We start from the raw sequence: 20388 nt of genomic DNA on the forward strand, positions 1-20388 counted from the left end.
TCATTATACATGTAAACTAATCAATAAGCTATAGCATGGTAACATGAATAAGTATATTTCAAGCTAGAATCCAGCAATACTATAGTAAATCCTACAGATTATCCACAAAAAAACACTGTAGTAAATACTACAGTAATGTCTGCAATAACATTACAGTCTGCAAAAACACTACACCCTTTTAACTAGTAAATACTACAGGATTTAATCTGCCTTTTCTGTAGGTTATAGAAAAGAGCAGAAGAACCCAGTCCTCCCTACCTATAGGTTATGTAAAATGTGCTATTTTAGTATTTTCTTCAGGTTTCCTCAAGGAGAAAGCCTCTACTTCTATGTCAAAGATAATAAAACAAAAACACTAAATACTACAGAAATGTCTGCAAAAACACTACAATAAATACTATGGTACACTGCAGTCTGCAAAAACACTACAGTAAATACTACGGTATACTACAGTCCGCAAAAACACAACATTAATTACTATAGTATATACTACAGTTTTATTTTACTACAGTATTTATACTATAGTTAACTGTAAATACAGCAGTATATACAGTAAATACTACAGTATTCACAGTAGTGTTTTTGCAGACTTTACTCTGCAAAACCCCTACAGTGAATACTACACTAAAGTCTACAAAAACACTACAGTGAATACTACAGTTGTCTACTATAGTATTTTTTTATGTGGATATGTACACATAACATTTTATGAAATGTAGGTTACAAAGTGTACACCTTACCAATAAGTTACCATTCTTTATTCCCATTATCAGACATACCTGATCCCCCAACCCATGTCAAGATCAATCTGGTAACCAAGGATACAGTGACCCTGACATGGGTGCCACCTAAGAACAACGGTGGTTCTCCTGTGACGCACTACATCATTGAGCGCCTGAGCTGGGACACCAGCGGTCCGGAGAAAGAGACGTGGAAGCAGTGTAACAAGCGTAACGTTGAGGAAACCATCTTCATCATTGAAGATCTTAAAAATGGAGGAGAGTATGAGTTCCGCGTCAAGGCTGTGAACGAGGCTGGCCCAAGCAGACCATCTGCTACCGCTGGACCAATCATTATCAAGGACCAGACATGTGAGTGAAAAGTACAGTTAAGAAAAAGTCTGAAAGTTAAATAAGGAAAGCATAAAATATGCTCGATTGAATGGGCATAAAACACCAACATTTCAGGGCAAAGTGCATTCTTCAGGGGGACAGCAGAGCACATGTATGCTATTGTAAATGCTTCTAAATCTATTCTAAAGAATCTTTGATTGACTTGTACTGACTCAATCCTCCATTGTCTAGGTGCTCCTACCATTGAACTGAAGGAACAGATGGAAGGTGAAGAGGGACTAGACGTCCATATTGTGGCTAGGATACATGGCTGTCCATTCCCCTCCCTCGTATGGCAGAAGGCTCCCATTGCCAAGCCTGAAGACAAGGCTGTAGTGCAATATGATCAGCATGTCAACAAGCTGGTAGTTGATAACAAATGTACGCTGCTGATCCAGCAGTCCAAGAGAGACGACAGCTCCCTGTACACTATCACTGCTAGCAACAGTCTGGGCAAAGCATCTAAGGAAATAAAACTCACTGTCCTAGGTGAGGAATTTCTCTCTGAATTTCTTTATTTCTTTCTGTTTGTTTAGTCTGCTTGATTGTGTTGTAATATGACACCATTGGCTCCTTTTCATCCTCAACTCAGGACGACCTGGCGTACCTGTCGGGCCAATCGAATTCAAAGAGGTGTTTGCCGAGAGGATAACACTTGCATGGAAACCACCTAGAGATGACGGTGGCTCCAAGGTTACAAACTACGTCGTTGAGAAGCGTGAGGAAAACAGAAAGTCATGGGTGCACGTTTCCGCAGACCCCAAAGAAGGCCTGTATACAGTTCAGAGGCTGACTGAGGGCCATGAGTATGAGTTCCGTGTCATGGCTCAGAACAAATATGGAGTTGGACCACCGCTGTACAGCGAACCTGAGAAAGCAAGGAATCTGTTCAGTAAGTTGAATGTACTATTGTATTATCAGCACTTTCTAAGTCAATGTCACTGTGGATATATTTCTTCCAACCAATTTTCTTATTGTTCATCTCAACAGCTGTCCCTGGCCAAGTTGAGAAGCCCATAGTGGAAGACGTGACTCTTGAGTCAATGGTGATAATCTGGGACGAGCCAAAATACGATGGTGGATCTCCAGTTAGTGGTTACTGGCTGGAGCGTAAAGAGACGACGGCTAAGCGCTGGACCAAAGTGAACCGCGCCCCCATCAGGGTCATGCCCCTGGGTCAGGAGTATGAGATCACTGGTCTGCAGGAGGGAGCAATCTACCAGTTCCGTGTGACCGCAATCAACGCAGCTGGCATGGGACTTCCTAGTGTCCCATCGGATCCTGTTCTTTCAAGAGACCCTATTAGTAAGTTAACATATATACTGTGAGTCCCAAATGGCACCCTATTTCCGGCCTATTTAGTGCACTATAGGGCCCTGGTCAAAAGTAGTGGACTATATAGGGAATATGGTGACATTTGAGATGCATAAATACAGTTTTTATTACATGGGGAGGGTTCTTTCTATTTTCTATTTGTTACATAGCTATGTTGTTTCTATTTGTTTGGCCTTCTGACATTGTAAATGTCATCTTGTTTGTGTGTAGCTCTCCCGGGTCCCCCAACCCCCAAAGTAACAGACTGGACCAAGTCAACAGTGGATCTGGAGTGGATCCCACCTTTGATTGATGGTGGATCTAAGGTCACTGGTTACTTTGTTGAATACATAAACGAGGAAAAAGAAGCAGAAATTGAAAAACAGAAGGCAGCGGAAGCAGACAAAGTAGTAGTAAAAGAGAAAAAGGTTAAGAAAATCATATTCGACGAAGATGGAAATGAAATATCAGAATCAGAAGAAGAAGAAAAAGTAGTAGTGATAAAAGACGGATGGGAAAAGGTAATTACATTTACTCAAATCATTTCTCAAAAGTATTCTTTCTCAAACACTTTTTGATCTTAATGGGAGAACCTGCTAAATTAATTTAAGTAACATCAAATTAAGAGTATCTGAATGTTTGTAATACTTTTGTTTTCCCTTCTTCAGGCTAAAGACAAGGAGATTAGAGGCACTAAGTTTGTTGTGTCTGGACTGAAAGAGCTGGGAAGGTACAAGTTTAGAGTGAGGGCAGTGAATGCTGCTGGCGTCGGTGAGCCCGGTCAAGTGGCCGAAGTGATTGAATGCAAGGACAGAACAAGTAAGAGACAAGACAACTATGATATATAGTATGATTTTCAATTTCTCCATTTGTTACGTCCATGATAGAGGCTTCGTCCCAAATGGCACCCTATTCCCTATATAGTACACTACATAGGGAATAGGGTGCCAATGTGGATGCAGTAGAGTGTTTGCTATCGTAAACTAACACACACTTGTTTTTTTAGTTGCCCCTGAAGTGGACTTGGATGCCACATTGAAGGAAAAGATTGTAGTCCATGCCGGTGGTACCATCCGCCTCCTGGCCTACGTGTCAGGCAAGCCTGCACCAGAGATCACATGGAACAGAGATGACCAGCCTCTACCAGCAGAGGCTAAGGTTGAAATCACGTCAATCAGCTCTGCTCTGGTTATCAAAAACTGCAGACGCCATCACCAGGGTATATACACCCTTATTGCAAAGAATGAAGGAGGGGAAAGGAAGAAGGCTGTCATTGTGGAGGTGTTGGGTAAGAAGAGACTGTACTTATTCTTGTCATTGGTGATGTTAAGTATATCTCAGGTGATATCAGGAGCAGTATCTATCAAGCATCTCGGAGTAGGAGTGCTGATCGAGATTGATTTTGGCCTTTTAGGTCTTAATGAATAAGAGGGAGGGGGGCCTGACCCTAGATCAGGCACAGGAGTTGAATGTTATTGAAAAATTGCTTCACATGTGGTTCTTAGATGTTCCCGGCCCAGTTGGTCAGCCCTTCTCTGGTGTGAACCTCACCACGGACTCCTGCAAGTTAACCTGGTGCTCCCCTGAAGACGATGGCGGCTCTGCCATCACCAACTACCTAATAGAGAAGAGAGAGTCTGACCGCATGGGCTGGACAGCAGTCTCTTACACGGTCACCAGGCATAATGCTGTGGTCCAGGGTCTCATTGATGGAAAAGGATATTTCTTTAGAATCGCAGCTGAGAATATCATCGGAATGGGTCCATTTATTGAATCACAACGACCAGTTCTCATCAAAGATCCTATTTGTGAGTTCCTGCCTATATCAATACCAGAACTACAGCTTTCTTATTGCTGTTACAAAACACAAGCATATCCAGCTATTATTTCTATTATTCCAATGGACCTAATTTCTGTGTCCTTTTTGCATGCTAGCTGTTCCTGAGCGTCCTGAGGATCTAGAGGTCACAGCAATCACCAAAGACTCCATCAGTTTGACCTGGAGACCACCTAAGTATGATGGGGGTTCTGAGGTTACAAGTTATGTGCTTGAAACTCGTCTGATCGGAAAGGATAACTTCACTAAGATCGATACTGATGGCACGCTAATGGATAGGAAGTTCACAAAGGGAGGTCTCAAAGAGAATTCCACCTATGAATTCCGTGTCAGTGCTGTCAACGTGATTGGTCAGGGCAAGCACTCTTTCTGCACCAAGCCAATCAAGGTCAAAGAAGAACTTGGTAAGTGTTGAATAAGGTAGTCATTCTAAATATCTTGGGGAATGTTGATTTATATATATATATAAATACCTATATTTGAAAACATCACTTCTTTGTTCTTCCATCCTCAGAGCCCCCAACGATCGACTTGGACTTCCGTGACAGACTGGTTGTGCGTGTGGGAGACGTGTGTACCCTCCAGGGCCGCTTTACTGGAAAGCCAGCACCTACAATAACATGGACAAAGAACGAGGAAGAGCTGAAAGCAAATGAGGAGGTCACAATGACCAACACTAGTAAAACACTGTGCTTGGCTATGCCCAAGGCTAAACGCGAACACAGCGGCAGATACCAGGTGGTTGTGGAGAACATTGTCGGCTTACGTAAAGGAATCTGCAGTCTCACTGTTGTTGGTAAGGTGGTGAGAGTGTTCTTTGTTGTTTTTAGTTGACAGACCTAATGTCACTCTTCATTAACCCTTATAATCAAAATATGTTTGATTATTGACTGATCCATTTCTAATAGATTATTCATTATGAAATGCTATTATTTTCCCTCAGATCGCCCCCAGCCTCCGGAAGGCCCAGTGGTCTTCAATGAGGTCTACAGGAACTACATGGTGATTTCCTGGAACCCTCCTCTGGACGATGGTGGATGTGCCATCTCCAACTACACCATTGAGAAGAGAGACACAAACAGAGACCTCTGGATGCCAGTGACAACAGCTTGCACCAGGACAACATGCAAAGTTCCTAAGCTGATTGAGGGCAGAGAGTACATAATCAGAATCTGTGCTGTGAACATCCACGGTGTCAGCAACCCACTGCTGTCTGCCGAGACCAAGGCTAAGGATGTCTTCAGTAAGATACATACTGGAACAATATAAGTTACATCCATAATGCCACCCTATTCCCTATATGGTGCAGCCATAGGGCTCTGGTCAAAAGTAGTGCACTATGTAAGGAATTGGGTGCAATTTAAGATGCAACCATCTTTTGTCATGAATGCATTTTGCTACAACTGATCAGATCAATTCGTTCTCCCATTACAGAGGTGCCAGATGCACCCAAACAGCCCATTGTGAAGGAGATCTATAAGGATCAAGCCCTCCTCACTTGGGAGCCACCTGCGGATGGTGGCAAGCCCATCACTGGCTACGTTATTGAGAGGAAGGAGACCATGGCTAACAGATGGACTCGCGCATCCGGAAAAGACCGCATCTTCCCCAAAGTAGAGTACTTTGTTCCAGACCTCCTTGAGGGCTGTGAATATGAGTTCCGTGTCATGGCTGAGAACGTTGTGGGTCTGGGTGACCCCAGCCCTCCATCAAAGCCCATCTTCGCCAAAGATCCAATTGGTAAGTGACTTTGCGCAAAGTTAATTAATTCTTTACAAGATTTCACAGCTTTTAAAAATGTGATCTAACTGTTTCTTCCCTCAGTGCCTCCAAGCCCCCCCGTGTTGCCAGAAGCTGTGGATTGGACAAAGGAGTCTGTCTCACTATCTTGGCAGCCACCAAAGGACTGTGGCAGGGGAAAGATCTTTGGCTATCTCGTTGAGTTCAGTAAAGTTGGAAAGGAGTGGCAAAAAGTGAATCAGACTCCGGATTCCTGCCAAGAAACCAAGTTCAAGGTCATTAACCTGGAAGAGGGAGAATATTACAAATTCAGAGTTACTGCTGTGAACTTCGCTGGTGAATCTGAACCCGCATACACCACAGATCCAGTGAAGGCAGAAGACAGATTTGGTAAAATTATATTACATTTGTTTTCATAATTTGGGTAATTCGTTATCATTGAAATAAACAAATGAATTATAACACCTATTGTTTTTCTAACCCCAAAAGAACCTCCTGAGTTGGATGTTGAACTGGGTATGCCTCGTGAGTTGAAAGCCATGGCCGGAACCCATATCAATCTGGTTGCTGGAATCAAGGGAATTCCATTCCCCAAAGTCACATGGAAGAAGAACGATAAAGACGTCCCCACAAGAGCCGAAATTGAGGTCAATCCACTAGGATCTAAATTGGAGATGCGCTACTGTGCCCGTTCTGACTGTGGCGACTACACTCTGAACATAGAAAACTCATCTGGATCAAGGACTGCCACATGCACAGTCCTCGTCCTTGGTAAGGAATCTTTCGGTCATAATTTCTGTCAGAAATTAAGGAAGACAGATGTATAGTGCTTAGCATACCGGGTTGCTATAATTATGTTATCCTTTACTCTATTAGACAAACCTGGTCCAATCCAGCACCTGAGGGTTTCAGAGGTGAGAAGCGATTCTGCCTATCTCTCCTGGAAAGACCCTGAGGACAATGGAGGAGCACGTATTACCAACTTTGTTGTGGAGAAGAAAGATGTGGCATCTGCACAGTGGGTGCCAGTCTGCTCTTCATCTAAGAAACGCAGCATGATGGCCAAGCACTTGATGGAAGGAACATCATATTTGTTCCGCGTTGCTGCTGAGAATCAGTTTGGCAGAAGTGAATACATTGAAACAACCAAAGCTGTCAAAGCCATGAATCCTCTGTGTGAGTATCAATCAACCCGAATACAGTAAGACCTACTGGTGTATTGTAATGTACCTGGCATCTTGATCACTAACTTGACGTATGTAATTTAATCTCATCTAATCTAATGTATGGTCTATTTTCAGTCCCACCTGGTCCACCAAAGGACTTGCACCACGTAGATGTGGACAAGACAGAGGTCTGGCTTGTGTGGAACTGGCCTGACCGCAACGGAGGTAGTGACATCACAGGTTTCCTGGTTGAGTACCAAGAGGAAGGAGAGAGAGAGTGGGATGAATGGAACACCGTCAGCATCCCTGAGAGCCACATCACTGGCCTCGAGGAAGGAAAGACGTACAGATTCCGTGTGAGAGCGGAGAACGCTATCGGACTGAGTAGACCAGACACCACTGTTCCCGTTCTCTGCCAGGAGAAGCTTGGTGAGGTTTACTATATATTTACTTAATGGTTTGGTTTCTCTGTCATAAATGAATCCTGGTCCTAGGCTAAAAAGCAAGTTAAATAAAGATTCTCCATTGAAAGTTATTCTTAGTCCAGGATTAGTCTTAATCTGTGTCCAGGAAACCACGCCTATATGTATTGATTTGTAGACAACATAATTGCCATCATCAAACAAATTATATAAATTAACCTATATTTTCATAGTGGCTCCAATTGTTGAAGTTGATGCCAAGCTGATCGAAGGGATCATCGTGAAATGTGGAAGCACAATCAGACTCCCTGCTATCATGAGAGGCATTCCTGCGCCTACTGCTAAATGGTCCATTGACGGAGCAGAAATTGTTCCCGAAGGCACAGTTAAGATTGAGAGTGACAACTATTCAACAGTTCTCAGCATCAGTGATTGTTTGAGAAGTGACAGTGGAACCTATATCCTCACAGTGTCCAACCCTGCAGGAACCAAGACTCTGGCTTTGAATGTGACCGTTCTTGATGTGCCTGCAGCGCCCATTGGACCAGTTAGTATCCTTGAAGTTACTCCCGAGTACATGCTTATTGACTGGCGTCCTCCAAAGGATGATGGTGGAAGCCCTGTAACAGGTTATGTTGTTGAGAAGAGAGAGGCTAAGAAAGAAACCTGGGGAGGTGTGTGCTCTGGTAGCACAGCCACAAAGCTTAAGATCTCTCGTTTGCAGAGTGGCGTTGAATATGTTGTGCGCATTCGCGCAGAGAACAAAATGGGTATCGGCGCTCCTCTTGAAAGTGCACCAACCGTTGCCCAACACACGTTTGAAGCCCCTGGCCATCCAGGCAAACCAAACACATCAGACATTGCAGAAGATGCTCTCACTGTTGGGTGGACCATGCCATTATTTGATGGAGGCAGTCAAATCACTGGATATATCGTTGAGCGTAGACATAAGGGCGGAAAATGGATCCGTGTCAACACGACACCCTGTAAGGATCTCAGAATCAGAGTACTTGGTCTCTTTGAGGGAAATGAGTATGAGTTTAGAGTTTTTGCTGAAAACATTGCCGGTTTCAGTGGACCTTCTCCAATATCAGACCCAGCAAAACCCTGTCGCCATATCACAGCTCCTGGACCTCCAGTTAACCCCAGAATCAAGGACTACAGTAAGGAAAATGCAGACCTAGTCTGGATTAAACCCAACAAAGATGGAGGCAGTCCAATCACGGGCTACATTATTGAAATGCAGAAAGCTGGCGGAGAATGGGCGATCATCAACAAGGATGGTCACATTAAGCAGTGTGCTTACAGAGTTAAAGGCCTTGAAGAACACTCAGAGTACAGGTTCCGCATTAGTGCCGTAAATATGATTGGAGTTGGAGAGCCTAGAGAATGCCCTGAATCGGTGGTTGCCAAAGACATCATGATACCTCCAGAGATCGAGATGGATGCTACAAGCCGTGAGCATTTGACTGTCCGTGTTGGACATAACATCAACATCATCGGTTACGTGAAAGCCAGACCTGACCCAGAGATTATCTGGAAAAAGGGTGATGACGTTTTGGAAACTGCCAAGCGCACAACACTAACTAAAAACTTCCCTGTTGTTCAACTGAGAATCAAAGAGGCAACCAGAGCAGACCATGGAAAGTATGTTTTGAAGGCTAACAACTACAGTGGTGAAGCCAAAGCTACGATAACTGTGAATGTGTTGGATAGACCTGGACACTGTCAGAATCTGAAGGCCTCCTATGTGACCAGAGACTCCTGTATGGTGTCCTGGGAGAACCCTGTGGACAACGGTGGCTCTGAGATTACAAACTACATTGTTGAGTGCCGTGAACCCAGTGTGAGGCTTTGGTCAATGATCTCATCTGACTGCACTAACCGCATGGTTAAAGCCAAACTCATGGAGGGCCATGAGTATCTCTTCCGTGTTTGTGCTGTGAACAAATGTGGCCCTGGGCCCACAGTTGAGACAAAACAACCAACCCTTGCCATCGATCCCATTAACAAGCCTGGTGAGCCAGAGAACTTCCGGGTAACTGATGTCGGTAAGAACTTTGTCTTCTTGAAATGGAGGAGGCCAGACTATGATGGTGGAAGCCCCAACATTAGCTACGCTTTGGAGAGCAAATTGGGAGCGGAAGAATGGGTGCCATTACATGAGGATCTGATTACGAATACATTCTTCATGGCTGACAAGTGTGTGGAAAAACAAACCTATCAGTTCAGAGTGCAGACATGCAACGAAGGTGGAGAAAGTGACTGGGTGAAGACTGGTGATGTTCTTGTCAGAGAGGAGATCCAGAAACCAGTGCTTGATATAAAGTTAACTGGAGCCCTTGTGGTTAAAGCTGGAGAGTCTATCCGAATTGAGGCTGGACTCAGAGGAAAGCCTCAACCAGAGGTGAAGTGGGTGAAGGACAAGGCCACAGGAGATAACCCTAGAATTACTGTTGAAACGGGCACAGATTATTCTAAATTTCTTATGACCAAATCTAAACGCACAGACACCGGAAAATATGTCGTCACCGCTACAAACTCTGCTGGAACCTTCACTGGATACGCAATTGTCAATGTCTTGGATGTTCCAGGGCCTGTGAGAGACGTGAAGGTGTCTGGAATCGGAGTAGACAAATGTAGAGTTGCATGGGATCTCCCAGAAGATGAAGGTGGATGTGAAGTTGATAGCTATATCATTGAGAAATGTGAGACAAGAAGAATGGTCTGGTCCACATACTCTGCTTCACTTGTCACCAACTATTGCAATGTCACCCGACTAGTAGAAGGAAATGAGTACATCTTCCGCATCAGAGCAGAAAACAAGATGGGGACAGGTCCTGCAGTGGAGAGCAAACCCGTCACAGCTAGGACTCAGTTCAACAGACCTGGACCACCAGAATCACCAGAGATCACCAAGATCGGCAAAGAGGAGATGACAGTCGTATGGGCCCCACCAGAGAATGATGGTGGAAAGTCTATCACTGGTTATATCCTGGAAAGGAAAGAAAAGCGCGCTGTCAAATGGGTGCCATGCACAAAGAGTACCATCTCTGAGAGACGCATGAAAGTCAGCAACTTGATTCCCAACCACGAGTATCAGTTCCGTGTCAAGGCTGAAAATGAAGTCGGACTGGGAGAGCCAAGCAAACCATGCAGACCAGTGGCAGCCAAAGATCCAATTGGTACATAATTTATGCATTTTGTAATATTGTATTATTATTATTATTGGTTATGATTTTTCTCTGTTGTTTGTACTAACATGCAGACATTTTGTTTTCCTTGATTCCAGAGGTTCCTGGTCCTCCAGGCAGTTTCAAGGTGATTGACAGCACCAAGACGTCCATTACTCTTGGGTGGGCCAAACCTATCTATGATGGGGGTGCTCCTATCATTGGTTACATGGTTGAAATGAGAGACAAACCTGAGCCTAAACCTGAAGTGGTTGATGCTGAAGCTGTTCCTGAAGCTGTGCCTAAAGCTAAACCTGCAGAGGAAGCTAAGCCTGTAGGTGAAGCCAAGCCTGAAGGTGAAGCTGAAGCTAAGCCTGAAGCAGCAGTAACAGAAGGTGAGGAACAATATGAAGAGGATGAATCTGCTGCAGTTGCAGCTAAAGCTAAAGCTGAAGCTAAACGTAAGAAGAAAGAAGAGGGCTGGAAGAAGTGCAACACCGGTGCTGGTGTGCTGGTGCACACAGAATTCACCATTCCAAACTTGAATGAGAAGCAGATGTATGAATTCAGAGTCTCTGCACAGAACCAGGTCGGCTGGGGCCGCCCCGCTACACTCAAAGAGGCCGTCAACCCCAAGGAGGTCCTCGGTAAGTAAATACTTATTTTAATAAAATGGGTGGTTCAAACCCTGAATGCTGATGGGCTGATAGTCGAGGTATATCAGACCGTTTCTCCCTGGTATGACAAAATGTTTATTTTTACTGCTCTAATTATGTTGGTAATCTGTTTATAATAGCAATAGGGGTTTGTGGTACATGGCCAATATACCACACCTAAGGGCTTTATCCAGGCACTCCACGTTGCGCCGTGATTAAGAGCAGCCCTTAGCCGTGTTATATTGGCCATATACCACATCCCCTCGGGCCTTATTGCTTAAATATAGGCCTAGACGAGAACACATCCAGTTGATATAGAACTGTAGCTAATAGATCATATTTTATGATGATCTCTCAATGTCTGATGTATGTTCTCCCTGTTATCTTACCCACTTACAGAGGCACCAGAGATCGACTTGGATGCAAGTCTTAGGAAGGGCTTCACTGTTAGAGCAGGCTGCCCCATCAGGCTCTTCGCTACTATCAGAGGAAGACCATCCCCCAAAGTCACCTGGAAGAAGCTCGGTGTTGATAATGTAGTCAGGAGAGGGCACGTAGATCAGATTGATACTATGTCCTTCCTTGTGATCCCTGAGAGCACTCGGGACGACTCCGGCAAATACTCTCTGACACTCTCCAACTCCGCTGGGGAGAAAGCTATATTCGTGCGCGTTAAAGTATTGGGTAAGTCACTGAGGTGTATCTTTCCACTTTTTATGGCAGTCAGTGATATGGCAGTGCATTATTCACTGTGAAAGACTTTAAACAAGAAAACATTCTTCACATTGTCAAATGAATGTTGTTAAAGTAGTATTGTTTGTACTGTTATATGGACTGTATTCAATAGTGATGTTACATTTGTTGAACAGATACTCCTGGACCTGTGGGAGGATTTGAGGTCTGTGATGTGACAAGCACCGGTTGTCAGCTGTCTTGGCTCCCTCCGGATAACGATGGTGGCTGCCAAATCCAGAACTACATTGTTGAGAAACGTGAACTCGACAAGAAGACTTGGTCAAATTGTATCAACGATTTGAAGAAAACAAGCTTCAAAGTCACTGGCCTCACACCTGGCTGTGACTACTACTTTAGAGTTATGGCAGTCAATAAATATGGCATTGGTGTTCCTAAAGACTCTCCAAAAGCTTATCTGACATCTGATCCTATAAGTAAGTGCACTTTTACAGTATACCTAATATTGTAATTAAATAGTGGATAGTGTAAGTGGATTTTATTGTTTTGTATTTTGATTCACATAAATGTCAAACATTTCTTAAAACAGGTGAACCTGATCCACCCAAGAAAATGGAAGTCTTGGAAGTGACAAAGAACAGTGCCACTCTGGGATGGCTGAAACCTTTGAGGGATGGTGGAGCTAAGATCAATGGCTACATGGTTGATTACAAAAAGGACGGTGAACCTGAAGACAAATGGACACCATATTCCGTTGTTAAAGACTTAACCATTGTAGTTGTTGGACTGAAAGAGGGCACAAAGTACAAGTTCAGAGTTGCAGCAAGAAATGTGGCTGGAACCAGTCTGGCAAGAGAAGCTGAGGGAGTATTTGAGGTCAAGGAGCAGCTGAGTAAGTCGCAAAGCTTAAAAAATTCCCAGAATTACCTTGTCTGGATTGAGTTTTGTGTAAAAAAAAAAGTGTTCATGTTACACACCACTATTTAACTCTTCATTTTAAAAACATGTTTTCCGATCTTTTTTAGTGGCACCGAAGATCATCATGCCTGATATTGTCACAGTAAAAGCAGGAGAGAAAATGAGAGTTGAAGCTATTGTGGCTGGAAAACCTGCACCATTCTGCAAATGGAGGCAAAGCGCCGAGGATCTGTTGACATCTAATCGTCGCATGGTGCAAAAGTCTCCAAATTGCATTACGCTCATCATGAAAGACGTCTCAAGAAAGGATAGTGGTTACTACAGTCTTTCTGCTGAGAACAGCACCGCCAAAATCAGCCAGATTCTTAGGGTCGTAGTACAGGGTAAGTTTTATTGAGGAAATGTAAAATAATTGACGAATACACTACCAGAATGCATAGTCTAAATGGATGCTGATGGGTACATGTCTTAATCTCACAGATAAGCCAGGGCCTCCTGACGCTCCCCTGGAGATCGTTGAGGTTGATATTGATGCCTGCACACTTCAGTGGAACCAACCCAGTGAGGATGGTGGAAGCAACATCACCAACTACGTCATTGAGAAGTGTGATGTGAGCAGAGGAGACTGGGTCATAGCTTCTGGCTCATGCACCACGACCAGCTACAAAGTTGGAAAGCTTACCCCTGGAATGGAATATGGCTTCCGTGTCCGAGCTGAGAACCGATTTGGTATCTCAGAGCCAATCTATTCAGAGAAAATGATTGCTAGATATCCCTTCGGTGAGTTAAGCATGGCAAAGTATAAGCATGGTAAAAATGTAAAATGGCTATTGTACAATTAATTATGATTGTCTAAGTAATATAGTGTTGTGTACATTATGTACAATAAATTTGTTTTAGAAAATGTATGTTCATCTTGCTAACTCCGTATTTTAATTCCAGATGTCCCAGGCGAGCCCAGAAATCTGTGTATCACAAAAGTCAAGAGTGAAGCAGTGTCTCTGTCCTACGAGACCCCATCATCTGACGGTGGCAGTCCTCTTACCGGATACTGTATTGAGCGCAAAGAGAGGAACAGCCTTCTCTGGGTGAAAGCAAATGAGTCCGTTGTCCGTGGACTTGAATACAACTGCACAGGCTTAATGGAAGGTCTGGAATATGCATTCAGGGTGTCTGCCCTCAACAAGGCTGGCCAGGGTAAACCAAGCAAACAGACTGACTGGGTCACAGCAAGAACACCCATCGGTAAGTCATTGGGCATGGGATGTATGGCTTACCGTGTCCCTCACTGGCTTTGAAATCTGTAATCTGTCAATTGAAGCTCATGGATGTTGTCATTTTTTAATTCTAGATCCACCTGGTAAACCTGAGGTAATGGATGTGACAAAAAGCACTGTTTCACTTGTTTGGACTCGCCCCCAAAATGATGGAGGTAGCAAGCTCATCGGATACTATGTGGAGTACATGAAGATTGATCAAGAAGTAGAGAAATGGGTTCGCTGCAATGCCAACTGCCAGAACGTCAAGACAGAAGACTATGTTGTAACTGGCCTGGAGGAGGGAGCCCAGTATCGCTTCAGAGTTTTCGCCAAATCAGCGATCAACATCAGCTTGCCTTCTGAGATCTCAGACGCCATCCCAGTGTTTGCAGAGAATGGTAGGCCACTGCTTCTTCAGAACATTGACAAAACAAAGATGTTTTTGTTTTGATTTTAGATTTTAGTGTGTAATGACTAAATGCAATTTTAAAATCACCAAATGATTAAAGATAATTGTGGATTCCATGGCCAACACAAACCTTTTACTTGATGTTATGTGTCTCTTGTTTCTCCAGTTCCCCCCAGGGTCGAGCTGGGAGTGGACATGAAGAACATGATCATAGTGAAGGCTGGAGAAAATGTCTCCTTTGATGCTGTAGTGTTTGGAAAACCACTGCCCAAGGTTACATGGAAGAGAAATGGTGTTCCATTGAAACTGGTTGAGGGGATGAAGATGACACAGAAGAGACACACACACATTCTGGAATTGTTCTCTGTCGCAAGGAAGGAGTCTGGAGAGTACACTATTCTAGCTGAAAATCCCAATGGCGCTAAATACGCCAATATTAAGCTTAAGGTTCTAGGTATGCAAAATTACAATTTGTCTTACTATTGTGCACAAATTCAAAACTGATGTTGTAGCTTCATGATAATTATTTTATTTTTGTATTTTTAAATACTAAAAATCTTTATAACAGCTTGAGATATGTAAGTGTAATTTATATGAATGTGTTTGTGAGGGTCTGCAAGAGAATACATAATACAATATGAATATATTTCAAATCAATTGTCGATGTGTAAAATAATCTATGTGTTCTCTTTAGACAAACCTGGCCCACCAGCTGGAGTGAAGATCACCAAGGTGTTTGCGGACCATATTAAGATGAGGTGGGAGCCACCTGTTGCAGACGGAGGCTCTGAAATCACTAACTACATCATTGACAAACGTGAAACCAGCAGAGCGAACTGGGCGCTGGTGACCTCCAATATCCATGGTCAACTGACTGATTGCACAGTAGAGAAACTGATGCAGGACCATGAATACCAGTTCAGGGTCAGTGCTGAGAACCAGTATGGTATTGGGGACCCTATCCTCACCGACCCTGTCATGGTCAAGAATCCATATGGTAATATTTCAAGCTTGTACATCATTTTATAGATATGTCATATTTTAGCTTGAATATAAATTGCTTACACATGTTCACTTTGCTTGAGTTGGAAACACTGTGGAACTTCTGCTTGCACAATATTTAAGTGATTTCTCCTTCTTTCTCTCTTGATCTCTTTCTCTCTCTCATTTGCAGATGTTCCTGGTCCTAGCGAGCCACCAGTTATTACCAACATTACAGCCAATTCTATGACGGTCAGCTGGAAGGCGCCAGCTGATGATGGTAAAGCTACTATTCTGGGTTACATGGTTGAGAAACGTGAAGCATCAGAGCTCAACTGGGCTAAAGTCAACCGTAAACCAGTGATTGACAGGAGCATCAAAGCTGTCCAGCTCTCAGAGGGAACTGAGTATGAGTTCAGAGTGATTGCCATGAACAAAGCTGGATTTGGCAAACCAAGTGATGCATCCAATGCTGCCCTTGCTGTGGATCCTGTGTGTAAGTATTACAGCCACATTTGCTCACTTAAATCATAAAAGGATTACGTGTTTCCACACTTCTCGGTAACATTGTCTTATATTCTTCCTTCAGATCCACCTGCACCTCCTGCCTTCCCTAAAGTTGTTGACTCAACACACAGCACCATAAGCTTGTCTTGGACCAAGCCTGCTTACGATGGGGGTTGTGAGATCTTCGGCTACCTTGTCGAGTGCAAGAGAGCTGATGCAGAACACTGGACGAAGTGCAATGTGCCCAAGAAGCTGCAAGAAACCAAGTTCCTGGTTACTGGTCTCATTGATAAAACAGAATATGTTTTCCGTGTCTTTGCCGTGAACAAGATCGGATACAGCGAGCCAAGTGAAATCCCTGGGAAACACGAGGCCAAAGACATCCTGAGTATGTCAACATTATCAGAATACACTCAAGTCTGTGCAGAACAATTAATAATCTTAGTAATCCACCAATTCGGAAATAAACATGTAATACAGTACTATCTATTCAACTAAAATACATTCATACCTCTATCTGACTCTATAAATTTCTATTTTGATTTGCAGTTGCTGCTGATGCTGAGCTGGATGCAGACCTTCGCAAGGTACTGGTCCTGAGAGCCGGAGTCACAATGAGACTCTATGTGCCACTGATAGGACGTCCCCCACCCAAGGTGGTGTGGACCAAGGTCAATGCCAACCTCAAAGAACGAGCAGGAATAATGATCAAAACGTCTGAATGGGATACCCTTATGTACATTGAGGATATCAACAGATATGATGCTGGCAAATACATTTTGTCGATTGAAAACGACAGTGGAAAGAAGTCTTACACTATTGTCGTGAAGGTCCTAGGTAAGCTATGATTCTTGTCTTAAGAGAATGATTTTTTTAAAAACCAAATCTTACCTAATGTGGTTTTATCTACTACAGTTATACAAACCATAATGTCGTAAAGTAATATAACAAATCCTACATTTTTTCTATAGATACTCCTGGTCCACCACTGAATCTGATTGTGAAGGAAACATCTCTGAACCATGCATCCATCGGCTGGGATCCTCCTCTGATTGATGGAGGAAGCCCAGTGAAGAGCTACATTGTTGAGAAGCGTCTTGCAGAGAGAAAGGCATGGTCCTGTGTCATAGCCGAATGCCCCAAATCTACTTTCAGGATTCCTAACTTGGAAGCTGGACAGGCCTACTGTTTCAGAGTCTTGGCTGAAAATAACTATGGTATCGGAGAAGGTTGTGAGACTGCCGGAGTTGTAAGAGCTTCAGGTATGTTTTGTTGGCTGTGATCACATGTGTTTTTATACTATTAGATGTTAAATGTAGTTTATAACCTTGTTACCTGATTTCAGAACTACCTGGAGCAGTTATGGATTTCAAGGCACTGTCGATCACTAAAGATTCCATTCATATTGGCTGGAAGAAACCAATCAGTGATGGTGGAAGTCACATCAGTGCTTATATTCTGGAGCTTCAGGAAGGTGAAGAGAAGTATAAGGAGCTAGTGAAAGGAAAGGTCATGTCGCATATGATGGTTGAACTTGAAGAAGGAAAGGAGTACTCTTACAGAGTGAAAGCAATCAATGAGTCTGGAGAGGGTCCACCTTCGGAGCTCACTGTGATCGCTAAAGATCAAATTGGTAAGTCCAATAGTCCAGTGATAATTAGCTAGGCTATCAAACCACTCAGAAAATACACCTGAGACTAAATGCATGGCCATTTTAGATACGTACTTCTATTGGCAATCTTAGAGTTTTCTTGAACCGTTTGTAATTGTCCTAGGATAAATGTGTTCTATTTTAGCATTACATTTACTGAATTTGTCTGCACTTGTATGAATAATATTATCTGTTTCATAGATTCATAAATATTGTGTTCCTACCTTGTAGTTCCACCTGACTGTGACCTGAGTGGCATCCCAGATCTGTGCTATGTTGCCAAGGAGGGAAGCACAGTCCGTATCAAAGTCCCTATTGTTGGCAAACCAGCACCGTCAGCCATCTGGAAGAAGGGACATGTTTCTCTGGGAGACAGTGGAAGAGTGTCAGTTGAATCTACACCAACTTTGACAACTTTGCTCATCCGTGATTGCCAGAGAGGTGATGCAGAAAATTACACAATCCTGCTAAGAAACGCAGCAGGAGTCAAAGAAGCAAAGATGCAGATTAAGGTGGTTGGAAAACCAGGAATCCCAACAGGACCGTTCAAGTTTGATGAAATCACTGCCGATGGAATCACTCTGGAGTGGGGTCCACCAAAAGATGATGGTGGGACTGAAATATCCAACTACATTCTGGAGAAGCGGCAATCAACAGCCAACAAGTGGGCTACTGTGGCCTCCGCTATTCAGAAGAATACCATGAGAGTTACCAGGCTCCATGATGGTACTGAATACATCTTTAGAGTGTTTGCAGAAAACAAATATGGAGTTGGAGAATGCCTCAAATCTGACCCAGTGGTGGCTCAGCATCCATTCAGTGAGTTCTTGTCGTATTAAAAATATCAAATAAAATGTTTGAAATAATAGTTTTTAGGACAGAAATCTGTATTCTGCCAATAGTTTGATGATTGATTGACAGAGGTACTATATGGCAATAATTTCACAAAACTCAAAACATTGTTGCTTCACCAGATGTGCCTGACGCACCTGCACCACCAGAGATCGTGAGCATTCGCCATGAGTCTGCCATTTTAAATTGGACTGATCCTAAAGAAAATGGAGGCTCTCCAATCACTGGTAATTATGAAAACACTATTTTTAGTTATCCATGACTATAAGGAAAATGGACTTGGAAAATGAACTATTCATGAGATTCCTGTGGAAAGCATTTGCTGAATGGTAAATAATAATGTATTGTTATTATTATTATCTCTGCAGGCTATCATGTTGAATACAAAGAGAGGAACAGCTTGATGTGGAAGAGAGCCACTAAGACCCCTATTAGAGTGAAGGACTGCAGAGTGACTGGACTGATTGAAGGCCTGGAGTATGAATTTAGAGTTATGGCAATGAATGCGGCCGGTTTAGGAAGGCCAAGCAAGGCAACAGAACCAGTCATCGCCCTTGATCCAATTGGTAGGTTTTGTTTCATTCTCTTTCTCTTTCTGTCCTATTGATATCATAAGAATTCTGTCAACATGTACTCTAATCTTGATAACTTACTGGCTTTTTCATTTCTCCACAGATCCTCCTGGTAAGCCTGATGTCATCAATGTAACCAGAAGCACTGTAACACTTATGTGGACTGCACCCAAGTACGACGGTGGACACAAACTGACTGGTTACCTGGTTGAGAAACTGGAACTGCCAGGAAAGACCTGGATGAAAGCAAATCATATCAATGTCCAAGGCCTTGCATTTACCGTGCCAGACCTTACAGAAGGCAGCAGCATGGAATTCAGAATCAGAGCTAAAAATGCAGCTGGCGCAATCAGTGTTCCTTCAGAGCAAACTGATACCCTTATCTGCAAAGATGAGTATGGTAAGTACAAAAAAAAGTTTTTACTTCAAGACAAAGTCAATAGAATACATACTAAACTAGGACATGGACAGTAGCCTAATTTATCTTGCTCATTTGTTCACAGAACCACCAAGCATCACTATCGATCCAGACATGAAGGAAGGTGTCTCTGTCAGAGCTGGGGACACCATTGTAGTATCTGCTTCCAAGATCCTTGGCAAACCTCCACCTACAGCTGTGTGGTCCAAGGCAGGAAGAGAATTCAAGACCTCAGATATTGTCCAGATCACAAGCACTCCAACTACTTCAACGTTGTCTATTAAATATGCAAGCAGGAAGAACACTGGAGAGTACACAATTACAGCCAGTAATCCTTTCGGTATCAGAGAAGAACATGTTAAGGTCAAGGTTCTTGATATCCCTGGACCTCCAGGCCCCATTGAAGCCAGCAGTGTGTCAGCTGAGAAGTGCACATTGACATGGTTGCCACCAGAAGAGGATGGCGGCTGCGCAATCAAATCCTACACACTGGAAAAGAGAGAAACAAGCCGTCTTCTCTGGACCAAACTTGCTGAAAATATATTTGATTGCAGATTTGTTGCAAGCAAGCTGATCAAGGGCAATGAGTACATCTTCCGTGTGTCTGCAGTGAACCAGTATGGCACTGGTGATGGGACCCAATCTGGCCCTGTCAAAATGGTTGACAGCTTTGGTAAGTTGCTTGAATATTCAGAATATTATATTTGA

The 20388-nt window shown here is 43.3% G+C and overlaps 1 protein-coding gene across 1 annotated transcript in view; it reads left to right on the top strand.

The window, feature by feature from the left end:
• LOC118366639 (titin-like) overlaps nt 1–20388 on the top strand; it is a 180290-nt gene that overhangs the window by 110016 nt on the left and 49886 nt on the right. The window contains exons 140-176 of the mRNA XM_052493512.1: nt 774–1091; nt 1305–1601; nt 1705–2004; nt 2103–2417; nt 2658–2947; nt 3095–3245; nt 3433–3714; nt 3932–4234; nt 4362–4667; nt 4778–5059; nt 5207–5506; nt 5698–6003; nt 6088–6393; nt 6493–6774; nt 6880–7179; nt 7305–7598; nt 7825–10776; nt 10884–11411; nt 11820–12104; nt 12290–12589; nt 12703–13005; nt 13139–13414; nt 13512–13811; nt 13974–14276; nt 14383–14688; nt 14866–15153; nt 15394–15696; nt 15874–16176; nt 16270–16575; nt 16737–17024; nt 17159–17449; nt 17533–17820; nt 18070–18657; nt 18813–18917; nt 19059–19256; nt 19366–19662; nt 19766–20353. Coding sequence (XP_052349472.1) covers nt 774–1091; nt 1305–1601; nt 1705–2004; nt 2103–2417; nt 2658–2947; nt 3095–3245; nt 3433–3714; nt 3932–4234; nt 4362–4667; nt 4778–5059; nt 5207–5506; nt 5698–6003; nt 6088–6393; nt 6493–6774; nt 6880–7179; nt 7305–7598; nt 7825–10776; nt 10884–11411; nt 11820–12104; nt 12290–12589; nt 12703–13005; nt 13139–13414; nt 13512–13811; nt 13974–14276; nt 14383–14688; nt 14866–15153; nt 15394–15696; nt 15874–16176; nt 16270–16575; nt 16737–17024; nt 17159–17449; nt 17533–17820; nt 18070–18657; nt 18813–18917; nt 19059–19256; nt 19366–19662; nt 19766–20353 — 14028 coding nt within the window. The remainder of the gene's footprint in view (nt 1–773; nt 1092–1304; nt 1602–1704; nt 2005–2102; nt 2418–2657; nt 2948–3094; nt 3246–3432; nt 3715–3931; nt 4235–4361; nt 4668–4777; nt 5060–5206; nt 5507–5697; nt 6004–6087; nt 6394–6492; nt 6775–6879; nt 7180–7304; nt 7599–7824; nt 10777–10883; nt 11412–11819; nt 12105–12289; nt 12590–12702; nt 13006–13138; nt 13415–13511; nt 13812–13973; nt 14277–14382; nt 14689–14865; nt 15154–15393; nt 15697–15873; nt 16177–16269; nt 16576–16736; nt 17025–17158; nt 17450–17532; nt 17821–18069; nt 18658–18812; nt 18918–19058; nt 19257–19365; nt 19663–19765; nt 20354–20388) is intronic.

The sequence above is a fragment of the Oncorhynchus keta genome, chromosome 34 (genome assembly GCF_023373465.1).
Source record: "Oncorhynchus keta strain PuntledgeMale-10-30-2019 chromosome 34, Oket_V2, whole genome shotgun sequence".
Lineage (NCBI taxonomy): Eukaryota > Metazoa > Chordata > Actinopteri > Salmoniformes > Salmonidae > Oncorhynchus > Oncorhynchus keta.